This window comes from Xyrauchen texanus, chromosome 41, assembly GCF_025860055.1.
Source record: "Xyrauchen texanus isolate HMW12.3.18 chromosome 41, RBS_HiC_50CHRs, whole genome shotgun sequence".
Lineage (NCBI taxonomy): Eukaryota > Metazoa > Chordata > Actinopteri > Cypriniformes > Catostomidae > Xyrauchen > Xyrauchen texanus.
The window spans coordinates 35089925-35103769 of NC_068316.1; the positions used below are offsets into that span (position 1 = coordinate 35089925).

The 13845-nt window shown below is 38.7% G+C and overlaps 1 protein-coding gene across 1 annotated transcript in view; it reads left to right on the top strand.

The window, feature by feature from the left end:
- tmx3b (thioredoxin related transmembrane protein 3b) overlaps nt 1-13845 on the top strand; it is a 212061-nt gene that overhangs the window by 165835 nt on the left and 32381 nt on the right. The window contains exon 13 of the mRNA XM_052114024.1: nt 687-743. Within this exon, the coding sequence (XP_051969984.1) occupies nt 687-743 (57 nt within the window). The remainder of the gene's footprint in view (nt 1-686; nt 744-13845) is intronic.

Consider the following 13845-nt stretch of genomic DNA (forward strand, 5'->3'; position numbering starts at 1 on the left):
TATTACTTCTGTGAAGTCTTTGAAGAAAACAAATTGGTGCTGAAAAAAATGTCCTTGATTTTCATTCAATGATGCCTGTTTGAACCCTGGAAAAAATACTTGTTTTTATAGGCCGTGTCTGTATATAGGCTATGCATTTTTTTCATTTCTGATTGGACCATTCTTTCCTTTTAAGTTTAAAACTCTTGATTTAGCACAGCAGTTGGTTGACAGGTGAGTGGCGGTGCAGTGTTGCTGTTTGAATCCATTCAAACAGATGAGCATTACATTATAAGCCCAAAGTGGTCATGTGTTGTTGGCTAATGTGGTTTCTACACTTCTGAATTTAGTTGTTTTGGAATCTCAAAATGTTCTGGACCCCGTTTACAAAGGTCTAGTGTTGTCCTGTTTCAAAACAGATCTTAATTAAAAGTCTAAACGGGGCCTCAGATCTGTCACTGGAAAATAATCTACAATGATATAATAAAAGTTTTGCTGATTTAAAATCACACTTTTAAAAGCATGACCCGCTGCATTTAACATGTTATTTCTGACTGTACAGACTGTGTCACTAATAGTCACTATTGAAGGAACTGTCTCTTAAAGATGCAAATCAGAATGCCCCTCAGTTTTCCTTATGTTTATGACTGCAGCATGTCTTGATTTGTTAATTGCTTTCACATTTGGTCATATGTTCTGGTTTCTAGGGATTTCCAGTTCGGCCATATGGATGGTAATGAATACATCAACAGCCTGATAATGGGGTAAGTAGCCTCTGCACCCTCTGACAGCTTTAAAAACCTCCCAGACATCATATTAGGGAAAGTGGTGATTTAGGGCAGAAAATTAGCTAATGAAGGTTGTGTAAAAGTTTAGGGATATTCCTAGATTAACGTGTTATTGGTCAGGAGAGACATTAGCTTCTCTCTTCTAAAACTGTACTTTTAATTAAGTACAGTATGAACTATTGCTTCAGAGGAGAAAGATTGATTGAGGGTTTGAAGAAAATTATAATGTGTGTTAGAAATATCAACGTAGCTATGTATGTTACTAATGGATGCCAACTCATGTGCACTTTTGCAATTTTCAAATTGTCCATTTGCGAAGTTATTTCTGTCTAAAGCTGGTAAGATATAAAACTCTTGTTAAATGACAGTGTTTGATTGGCAGTTAAAAGTTTCACCCTAAAACACAGTTACACCAGCTGGCAATTGGGGACTAAAACTATATCGATCATATCCACTGACATCATGTGTGAAATTATAATGGATGTTAGGCCTCAAAATGTAGCCCTAGTACTTATTAAATTAAAACAAGTCAGGCTATGATAGATAAAAAAATAGACCTGGGCTTGGTTTCCCAAAGCCCTAATTAGAATGTAATACTTAAGTTCTACAGCACATTTCCCAAAAGCATCATTATCAAATTAGTACATAAAAGCGTTTGTAATTAAATGAGAGCTTTGAACTGCTTTTAACCCTCTGGGGTCGACGGACGCGCCGGTGCGTCCTGCTGGATATTTTTGTCATTACAGCGGAAACAACTTAAAATACTCCGTAATTTTTGGGTATACAGTTAAGAGTAAGACATCATTATAAACTATTTTTGTAAAATAAAGAAAATAAAAAGGGTGAGCTTTCAGCTGTCTCTGTGTTCACGAGCATATTTCAGAAACACGTCACAAAAATTAACTGAAACTCCGTGAATAATTATCACACAAACATGAAACGTATGTCTAAAGAAAGCTTAAAATGTCTACTTTTAAATAAAACTATTCAAATGTAAAACAAATATTCTCCTACAATTTAATCTGTATGAAACAAAGCGATGTACAGTTTCTTCTGGCTCAACTCAGTAAAGCTAATGTGATCACACCCACCAGCAGAGCGCGCCATTCATACGCTAATGTGCTGAGACGATCAAGGCAAATGGTTTACGCCCCCTGACGGTGAGGTTTAATGTAAACACAACACAACTCAACTTTTCTGCGCATTTGTAACGATACACAGGCCATAAAACTCCTGGATAGGAAGGAAGAGTTAACATTTTCCTCAGAAGAAGAGCGGGACTCCGATGAACGTTTGTATTTTGAAGAGAGACTTGATCAAGACGAGGATACAATTTCAGAGGAGTAAGTCATTGAGTTTTCTTTAGTTGACATCCTATTTTATATAAACATGTACATATTTTACTAGTGGGACTGTTTCCAGACTTGCCAGCCAGGATATAGAGTACTGAAATTTGAAATATGTCCTAATAAGCAAGTTTTAGTTACATTTAAATGTTGTTTTGGCTAAAGCAGGTATTTAAATTGTATGCTGTATGATATACATATGATACAAAAATAATAGTTTAGATTATATTTTATCTAGTGTTTATGCTGCCTCATTATCGTCAACAAAGCTTGTGCTTGCAAATATCTGTTCAGGTTAAATGAGTAAAATGCACTTTAAATATGCCCATATTAGAAAATCAGCATATTATAATGATTTCTGAAGGATCATGTGACACTGAAGACTGCAGTAATGATGCTGAAAATTCAGCTTTGATCACAAATTGCATTTTACAACATATTCAAATAGAAAACTGTTCTTTTAAATTTTAAAATGAGTTCACACAATGTTTTTACTGTATTTTGGATCAAATAAATGCAGTCTTGGTGAGCAGAAGATACTTCTTTTAAATGGTAGTGTAGGTCTAAAATTAAGTCTTTAAGTAAATAAAATGTATAGTCAGATGAACTTAAAACTTGATTTTGATCATTATGTCTCCTCACATTCATTCTCTTTCTGTCATATTACCTCATTGATAGGCCCAGGGGAGGGTCTTTTGTCTCCTCAGGTGTGAATTACAATCCATATGCATGAACGTTCACACCTCCTCGCATATGAAATTTCTAACACTAAAAGTGTCTTATAAAAGTTCAATTACTATATTGTTTTGTATGAATGAGTGATCAGGATGGTTTTCACATAATTTTCTTGCAAAAACTCTAGGCTACAAGATCCAGTTCTCAAAAGTATTGTGGACAAATCTTTAGGATCTGTATATGACCTTATTTCAGTGACTTAAAATTTTTGTTTTTTAATGTACTCCATTTTTTGTCAGTCCAAAATGCATATTTAGTGTGCATCAAAATAATCCACAAGACAAATAAACTTCATCTGAACACAAACGATTTTATTTTTAGAAACAAAACAATACTTATACTTTTTAACTACAAATGTTTGCTTCCATACATCTGTGATGCGCGCTCATGAGAGGGGTGACGTAAAATCGTTGGTAAGATCAGGCGTCATGTGGAGGAGGCAGGAAGCACGTCATTGTTTACAAGAGGAGCGCTGTACAAAAGTTACATTTTCTTTGCCGTAGATTTGCATTTGTATAAGTGTATTGTTTAAAATTATCTTTTGGTGTGTGTATCCTGGATGCTTCAACCTTCAGAAACCCCCCAAAAAATGTACGGCGGAAAAAATATGAACTTTTCATCGATTGCCTATACATTCATGAACGATTGAAGCTCTGGCTTATCACGCTAAACCTGGATATCCGTACACCCCTACATTCTCTCAAATATTAGAGGGTGTGCAGTGAACATTTTACCCCTGAGGATTTCAAACCATCGAAAGAAACAAAGGGTCGATATCTGAATTAATCTGCTGTCCCCATGCTGTTTTTCCAGCAAACACAGGTATGTGTGAATACTTTGACATATAGCATATATATTTCTATATAGTAGCTATAGTAACAAACAAACCATGATACTTACTATACTGATAGGGTGCCATTGCAGAGTTTCCGCGGGCCATTAAAAGTCATTAAATGGATTTTGCGAAAATTAAGGCCTTAAATAGCATTAAGCAGCATTAAATGTTATTCCTACAGGCATTACAATTTTTAGATATTACCAATTTATTTTGTATATAGTCTTCACAATTAATGACTTTGATTTGCTGTCGCAAAATATGTACATTGGTGTGATAAACATGCGGATCCAGTTTGGTAATTGCCTCCGGCCGGTGTAAAATTGACGTAGCAGCGGGCTGGGACCTGGAGGAGTTAGAACAGAGAACGTAAATTTAGTAAAGTTGCAAAGAAACGGGACATGGTTGGTTGTCAACGTGGAGCCATTAAATCTCATATGCAGTCTCAAAGGCAGACAACAATTAACTATCTCAAGTTACTTTGCTTTATAACGTTTAGAGTAACAGAAGTGCTCTGAGTTCGGTTCCGTTAAATTACATGCGCTAAACGCTTTATTTACAGTAAACTGGCGCGTCCTGCGTAAAGCGGTTTTTATTATTATCTGCGGTAGCAGCATCTCAGTCTCCGCAAGGCACATGTATCATAATAATATTGCAGAATACAAGATGGGGTATAATTCATACATCTTTATTAAATGATTGTTGAGCAAACAGCATTAACAGAAACACCTGTAGAGTCCAGAAACATCTCTTCGTTCTCCTGTCATTTGTTTACCTCACGAGTAGCGTGTCGCACTTATTACACTCAAATATTTAGTTACTATAATATAATGCATTGCTAAATTTAGTATAATAAAATAATGAATAAAATAGTCATTAAATAGTGACAAACTATCCAAAACATTCACTTTAAATTGAATTACACCAATGGGTCATCAGTTCAACTTCAGTTTGACATTAAGCCTCATTCTTTAGTACTATCTTATATACAGTAAAGAATAGTTTGTATAAGCCTACTACTTTTTAAGCCCTAGAATAAGGAATACAATTTATATTTTAAAATGATATGTTGTGTAGACTGAATTATTTAATCAACCAACATTATTTTTGACAGCAATAACTAGGCAACAACTATGGTTTTACCAACAGGGAAATGTATTTAACAGTGACATTGAGCAGAAAGTTTACATATAACCAGTGTTGACAGCTGCTGATAAAAAGTTAAATGATCAGCATCGATTGATGAGATGAAAACTAGAGATCAGTATCGGATGTTAAATTCCTGATTGGAGCATCCCTAATATTCAAGTTGACTGTTTCAAAAACTAATGATGATGATTAGTGGGCTGAGATCCTGTCACAAAATGGACAAAAACAGGTACATGATGGATGGTAACATTTGGATATGAAGAAGACTTTGTTTCTCTGTTTATATATTTATTTGTTTGTGGTTGAACTGAAAAAAGGTCACAGTTTGGTTCTTTTTAAGAGGGCTCAAGTGCGAAAATCCCAGTAGACTTTTTGCAGTTTAACCTGTGGAAAACATCACCATCATAATCGCAGTTCAAATCGCAATCGCAATATTTTTCTAAATAATCGCAATATGACTTTTTGTCCAAATCGTGCAGCCCTAGTATATATGTGTGTGTGTATATATATATATATATGTATGTATGTATGTATGTATGTATGTGTGTGTTGTGTGTATATATTGTAGCGAATCAGCTCTATGAAATATTAATAATCAATCATAACTTGTTATAATCGATTATGAATATTTGGATCAGTTAATCGGGTTAACTTGATGTAGCTACATTAACATTACAACCAAATACTCGGTTCATCCCGTGAACACTCAATATTGGTTATTAATTAATTAATTAATAGAAATGTACATTTCTGGGGCATGGGAAATGTCTTTCTTACTAAGTATTAAGAGCAAGTAGTCAAAATCTATGATTAGTGACTTTAGATATGAGCTTGAAACACAGACAACTTTACGTGTGACATGAACAAGACTTTATTAACTAGACTAAACATTTAAACTACTCTAACATACATATACATACATGCATACTGTTTACCAAGGGAAAGAGGGCTGAAGCAGAATACAGGAAGGCAAGACGTTATAGCATTGTTTGAAATTCAGCAGATCAACAGCCTGAGCAAACCATCATATTAGTTTGACACGCCCTTTTTAGAAAGCGGTAAGGATACTTAATGTATCAAATAATTAGACTAAGTTTGATACTTGCATGTCCCATTTGAATTAAACTGTCCTGATGCAATTTGTTGAGGTTCCAGTTGATCTTTGATGATGATGTCTTGATGAGAGAGAACCAGTGGGAGTCAGAGGATCTTTGGTGAATGGAAAGACAAGGCCGTAGCCTGGCGCACGCTTGGGAGTCCTTGGGGGCCTGCTAGTTCAGCATCATCTTCATTAGGACTTCTCAGGAAGGACCAAGAGAGTAAGAGAGCACAAGGCTCAGAGGACCAGAAAGCAAGAGGACAGGAAGCAAGAGGGCAAGAAGCAAGAGAGAGAGAAGGGCCGTTGTGGATGCAATTTATAACCTTAGAAAACGTGTCCCACCTCTCATTGGCTCGACCAATAAGAAGGGTGGAAGTTCCAGGCGGGAATTTGGTTTATTGCTCTTTGTTCTAAGAGGGGTGGTAGCCAATGAAGAAACTAGGAAATATTCTTGTAATACTAATATGTTGTTGTTATCGACATATCATTTACACAGTCATTTCGATCTTCAAAATACCAAGTTATAGAGACCAAATATGCCACACATATGATTTCGATTAACCATAGTATGCAAAGTCTGAAACATTAACCCATTAGAGTTTGCAAGAAAACATAGACCAAACAACATTTAGGAAAATCATGAGATGGATCTTTAGATACATTTCAATACATTTATCACATGGATATATGTATAGAATATATAGGATTAAAAGGGTTCATTTCTCCTTCTCAGTAAGAATTAATTGAGGGTCTGCACTCTGAACATTCCTTTGGAGGTCGTAAAAGTCCCCTTTATTTTAAATCATGAGATGGTTCCTTTGTCCCGTCAAGGCTCATTTGCATCCTTTATGACTCGGGGTCAGGATTTTGGTTTGAATAACTCAAAAGATGGTAAAACATAGCAGAACACAATTCTAAGGTAATCTTATATTCATATTCAGCTAGGACAAGTCGTAAGGTTTAATTTGATACCAAGAAACGTGTATTTAGTACACTTAGAAGTGGATATACACCCTTAGGCTATTAAATATGAGGCCTCAGAGTTTAAAACACACAACGAAACAGTTCTAACGAGTTTGATATACCTTAGAAATACACAACGTACAGGGATTACACGTATTTCCTTAAGAATAAACCTTTCGAGGTTTAAATGGAAGACACACACACACTCTCTGTTGCCAGCTTTTCACGTGCCCTTTTTTCTCACATGGTGAAGCACGCGGTGTGAGGCGAGTCATATGGGAAAGGGGGGGCTTAGCAGGCACGAGGATTTCCTGTCAATAGTTCATTGTCTCTTTGTCAATACATTTATTGTGCTCGTGGAGACTAGTTGGCGCTATTTCAGTGATTAGAGGGGTTTTAACAGTGGGTTCTTTCTTATTCATGAATCTGCTGAGGCCACTGATCCTCCGCCATACCTTACAGTCCCCCTTTTCGTCAGGTGGTGTCCCTGTTGGAGACATCATCGGACGACAATCATCACAATGGCGGATGGCAGGTGAATCATGAGGGTTTTGTAGCAGGTGGTTGTTCCACGGTGGGTGATGTAGACAGTAGCCAAATCCAGGTCTCTGCAGCAGGTGCAGAGGCAGCAGGTGCCTTGACAGTGTGTCACCTGTCATTATGAAGTCAGTTCGTTTGAGGCAGGTGCTTGTTTGTGGCTGCAGGGAGTGGTTATGGGCATTGTGTAGTGTGGAGAGAGTTTCAGACTGACCTAGTACTGGTGGCAAAAGGGCAGCAGGTGGCCATTTGCCCTTGGTTTGGCACCCAGTCACCAGGTGTCTGAAGTCTGCAGTGTTACTGTGCTCTGGCAGCAGTGCTGACTTGAGCTTGCTTGAGTGGTGTTGGGCAAGAGTCAGAGGTTTGTTCTTCCCAGTACTCCTCAGGGGAGTTCTGTTCCAGGAGCTGTTTTGCTAGTGCTAGCAGCTCTTGTAACTCAGAAACAGGCGTTTCTAGCTGTCTTTGTGCAGCCTCCGTTTGGCACCTGTTTGAAAGGTGTACAGGAGGATGTTGTTGTAGACTGCTGTGGGACGTCCTGTGGTGTTTGCTGGGTGAGGATGTTCTTTTCCATGGCTTCTCCCAGCGGTTGGTCTTGTGTCTAGATCTATGGCCATGGTGACGGTTCTGCCCTCTGCTGGCTAGTAGCGTTTCGTTGAAGGCTCTTGCATTGTGGCAATGCTGGGTGCCTTTTGGTACCAGCTTTGGAGTCTGGATTTTGCAGTTCAGAATCACTGGGGTCTTACAAACTCTTTTTGAGGAGGCCTTGTGTTTGTTAAAGGCCTTCTGTGTCAGGTCACGCAGTTGTTGGATAGGCATTGTGTGGGGGCAGGCCATAATGCCTAAATGGTGACTTACCATAGGATGGAGGTTTCGGAGGAAAAGGCTCTTGAAGCTGGTGTCCTCCTCCATCCCAGGTTTGTTATGAGCTCCGAGCACGCTTGTCTGAGTCTGTGGTAGTAAACATAGGGAGTTTCATGCCGACCCTGTTTGGTGTCTAGGGCAGCGATCAGTCCGCTTTTAGACTCTGAGAATTCCGTTATGATGGCTTGTTTCAGCTGCTGGTAGTTAGACTGGATGTTTTCTGGCTGTCGAGCCAGAAAGCGTCGCAACTCTGGGCTGGATGTGATCCAGATCAGATGGAGTCTATCTTGATGGTTCACACTCATCAAAGACTGCAGGTGAAAGTCAATGTCTCGCAGGTAAGCGTGGACGTCGTGGTCTCCTGCAAGCTCTGGTGTAAATGCAGGGATATGTCTGGCCATTCGGTTGAGGTCTTTGAGTGTCGCTACACGTGTCGTTTCAAGATTCGTCTGAATCAATCATTTTCCTTCCGCGGCTGCAGAAGCTTTAAGCAAACTGTCCGATGACGTTTTAAGCAGAGGGTTTGTCTCCCCCCTTTGTAACTCTGTGCTTGGCTGGGGGAGGTTTCTCTGCTGATTGCAAGTGGGGGAGTGAGATGTCTCTCCTGCTGTGGTTCCTTTTGCAGCAGGTAAGAGTGTCTCAGTTCTCGTTGGACCATGTCAAGTTCATCTTTGGTGTTGTCCAGCTGCTGGGTCAGCGCTTTAACTCCAGCTCTGGACACATTCAGTTGACCTTCACAGGCCATGATTCTGGCATCATTGTCCAAGAGTTCAGAATTTGCTGTTTTTAACAGTGAATCTTTGTGAAAGAGTACCTTTTCCAGGTGCTCTCTGGCTGTCTTTTCCAACTGCTCTTGTTGTTTAGCAGCTGTCAGAGCCGTTTGAAGTCTGTGGATTACCTCCTGTGACTCCCTTCTGCCAGGGTCCTTGTGTCTGTCCTGAGCCTCCATCTCTAGCTGGTCTATGCGGCTTTTAGCATGTGTCAGCTCCGTTTGGGACTCAGTGATCTGGCATTTGAGGTTGTTTACCTCCTGTTTCAAACCTGTGAGGTTGTGGGCCAGGAAGATAACCTCAGTCAGATATTTGTGCTCATACCTCTGGTTTGAGTCGTCTGTCATTAGTTCTTTTCCCTCGTTTTCCAGTTGCTTTTTGTTCTGTTGCTGAAGGTCGTCAGCAGCCATGGATAAAAGGGTGTTCCTCAAAACACCTAGCCAGTCCTTTTGGCCTGCCATCTGGGCAGATAGGCTGAGTATCTGCAACATTTTGGCACACTTCTGGTGAGAGTAAGGGCAAGAGACTAATGCAAGATCAAACAGAATTTGGAGCTAAAGGCAAAGTGAGACAGCAAGGTGTATAATGTACAGCTAGGTTTTGCTAGGTGTGGTTAACAAGTGAAATGTGTTCCTGATTATTACTATCTTAGCTGCAAATAGCAGGATGCTCAGATTTGTGTGGATCTGAGTGGTTTGCTAAAAGAGCGTAAGCCTAGATTTAATAAATGACTTAAGATGTTTCTTTGGGTCAAATTATTTATCAGCACTTACTGATAGCATACAACAGGCTTGATCTTTGAACACATGAAGAAGAGAAAGAAAGAGGAAGAAAAGAGCTTTCCTATTAGATTGTGTCTATTAGTGGTGCTCAAAATTATGCCATAGAAATCGTCTAGATTACTTGTGTAGCTGGCTCATAAAATTTAAGCAACTTGTTGCAAATAAACACAAAATCGAGAAGAAAAGTATGTCTAGTTACTTTTGCAGTTTTATGGGGAAATAAAACCACACTAGACCAAGAGGGTTAAATGGGAAAATGAATAGCTGACTTCTATATTAGTAAAAATAATAAAAAGACTTGAAGAAGTGATTAAAATAGCAGAATAACCTTGTATTGGGAATAATCAATAGCACTTATGATCAACAATTAGATTTGCTTTGGACATCATTCTGTAGTTGGTCACAGCTGTTGTGTGTTCAAGACCACACAATGTGTTTGTCCCTCTATAAAGTTTAGTCAACGTGCCATTGAAAGTTCCCAATAACTATAAAAATTCTTCTCTATCTAAACAGTTTACATGTAATTAAGTTTTTAGATTTAATTAACAAAGTAACTGCAAATTTAGCTGAACAGCGTTCAGTAAGGGATGCACCTGAAAGGTGCAGGTGAAGTTAGATGAGAAGAATTAAAGTTAAGGAAAGAGAAAGTGAAAATTCAGAAACCAGAAATGGGGTTAAAGGAAAATGGTTTAGATCACTTCACTCTGCATACACACAAGCTGTAGATAAAGGCTTCATGTAAATTGTGCTAGCAGCTAACTGTTGAAGCTATTAGTTAGCTTAGCCTAAGCTGAGGGGCTGCTAAGTTGGGTTAGCTTAGCCACCTAGGCTGGTTTGTTTACAAAATGGCGTCGGAAGGTGACATGTGCTATCTGGAGTGAGCACTTCCTGTGACAAGTCGTTGTCATGGGAACCAATGCACTTCAGAGTTTCAGTGAGTGAAACACAGTTTTGATCACCAGGAAGCTAAGCCTTTTAGATGCACGGATAGTTTAGATGAAGGACATCAATCTAACTATAATTTGTAAGGCCTTTATACTGTGAAAACTGGAGCATCGCCCAAATCTACATTTATATAACACTGTACTGAGATTTCTTCATCAGAAACAGGTTAAGCAATCAATTCTGGTACAGTTTACATGCCGCTGAGCTGAGATTCCTTCATCAAAACAGACTTACACTTTAATACTGAAATTAGGGTTTCTTCGCTAAAATCATATTACTCGTACACTGATACCTTTTGAAAATATGCTTAAATGTGTTAAGACTCTTTAAATTACAGTAGAGATGTCAATTCAAGCCATCACTTTATCCGCATCCAAACAAGCCAGCAACTAGTGAAGCAAATGCCGTTTCGCATGTCGTGTCCTATTCTGACCGGAATTATTCAATGCACACTTTTAGGTTGACAGTGGTTCAAGCTCATAACCTTTGTTTAATCATGCCCGCATCATTCTCCACCATTATGTAGCTGAATCAGCTCTATGAAATATTAATAATCAATCATAACTTGTTATAATCAATTATGAATATTTGGATCAGTTAATCGGGTTAACTTGATGTAGCTACATTAACATTACAACCAAATACTCGGTTCATCCCGTGAACACTCAATATTGGTTATTAATTAATTAATTAATAGAAATGTACATTTCCGGGGCATGGGAAATGTCTTTCTTACTAAGTATTAAGAGCAAGTAGTCAAAATCTATGATTAGTGACTTTAGATATGAGCTTGAGACACAGACAACTTTGCGTGTGACATGAACAAGACTTTATTAACTAAACTAAACATTTAAACTACTCTAACATACATACATGCATACTGTTTACCAAGGGAAAGAGGGCTGAAGCAGAATACAGGAAGGCAAGAAGTTATAGCATTGTTTGAAATTCAGCAGATCAACAGCCTGAGCAAACTATCATATTAGTTCTGACACGCCCTTTTTAGAAAGGGGTAAGGATACTTAATGTATCAAATAATGAGACTAAGTTTGATACTTGCATTGTAGCGTGGCCACATAAGGGGCATTTTGTATAAGGTTTATAACTTTAAATGTGTGTCATTTATATTTATTAGTTATATTGCTTTCCCCTGTTTTCTGTCATTCCCCTCAGCTGTTGTGTGTTGTTCCCCGATCTCTGTTCACACGAGATCTTCGCGTGCATTCGTCTTACGTGTTTTCCTGCCACGTATTCAGGAAGTTACTTTCGATTTCTATTTAAAGAACCGCTATGCCGATAAATGGGGCTCATTTATGCAGTACACACACACATACAAAACTCATTCACATTGGATTACTTTGGTGACCTACCTGGAAGCGCTGGGACGCTCGTTCCTCCGGAGGTATTTCGTTTGGCTCGTTGCCAGGATTACCTTTTTATCAGAGGACATTGGTTTGTCATCAAATTCATCACTCCATCACTAGATCGATCCCAAGGACCCTACAAACACCCGGTGAGACTGATCCGATCACTGTAAATAACTCTGCGCACTCTGGACTTCACTTTTACTTGTATATACACCTTGTTTGTTATTATTGTAAATATTATTGTTATTGTTAATACACTTGGGTTTATTGATTTTTCATCAGTGTTGCTATTTATTTTCTCCACTCAACCTATCATTAGAAACAGTACGGTCGATCCCCTAATTGTGTAAACTCAACTTTAATATTGGAGAGTGTTACAGCATGTCCCATTTGAATTAAACTGTCCTGATGCAATTTGTTGAGGCTCCAGTTGATCTTTGATGATGATGTCTTGATGAGAGAGAACCAGTGGGAGTCAGAGGATCTTTGGTGAATGGAAAGACAAGGCCGTAGCCTGGCGCACGCTTGGGAGTCCTTGGGGGCCTGCTAGTTCAGCATCATCTTCATTAGGACTTCTCAGGAAGGACCAAGAGAGTAAGAGAGCACAAGGCTCAGAGGACCAGAAAGCAAGAGGACCAGAAAGCAAGAGGACAGGAAGCAAGAGGGCAAGAAGCAAGAGAGAGAGAAGGGCCGTTGTGGATGCAATTTATAACCTTAGAAAACGTGTCCCACCTCTCATTGGCTCGACCAATAAGAAGGGTGGAAGTTCCAGGCGGGAATTTGGTTTATTGCTCTTTGTTCTAAGAGGGGTGGTAGCCAATGAAGAAACTAGGAAATATTCTTGTAATACTAATATGTTGTTGTTATCGACATATCATGTACACAGTCATTTCGATCTTCAAAATACCAAGTTATAGAGACCAAATATGCCACACATATGATTTCGATTAACCATAGTATGCAAAGTCTGAAACATTAACCCATTAGAGTTTGCAAGAAAACATAGACCAAACAACATTTAGGAAAATCATGAGATGGAACTTTAGATACATTTCAATACATTTATCACATGGATATATATATAGAATATATAGGATTAAAAGGGTTCATTTCTCCTTCTCAGTAAGAATTAATTGAGGGTCTGCACTCTGAACATTCCTTTGGAGGTCGTAAAAGTCCCCTTTATTTTAAATCATGAGATGGTTCCTTTGTCCCGTCAAGGCTCATTTGCATCCTTTATGACTCGGGGTCAGGACTTTGGTTTGAATAACTCAAAAGATGGTAAAACATAGCAGAACACAATTCTAAGGTAATCTTATATTCATATTCAGCTAGGACAAGTCGTAAGGTTTAATTTGATACCAAGAAACGTGTATTTAGTACACTTAGAAGTGGATATACACCCTTAGGCTATTAAATATGAGGCCTCAGAGTTTAAAACACACAACGAAACAGTTCTAACGAGTTTGATATACCTCAGAAATACACAACATACAGGGATTACACGTATTTCCTTAAGAATAAACCTTTCGAGGTTTAAATGGAAGACACACACACACACACTCTCTGTTGCCAGCTTTTCACGTGCCCTTTTCTCACATGGTGAAGCACGTGGTGTGAGGCGAGTCATATGGGAAAGGGGGGGCTTAGCAGGCATGAGGATTTCCTGTCAATAGTTCATTGTCTCTT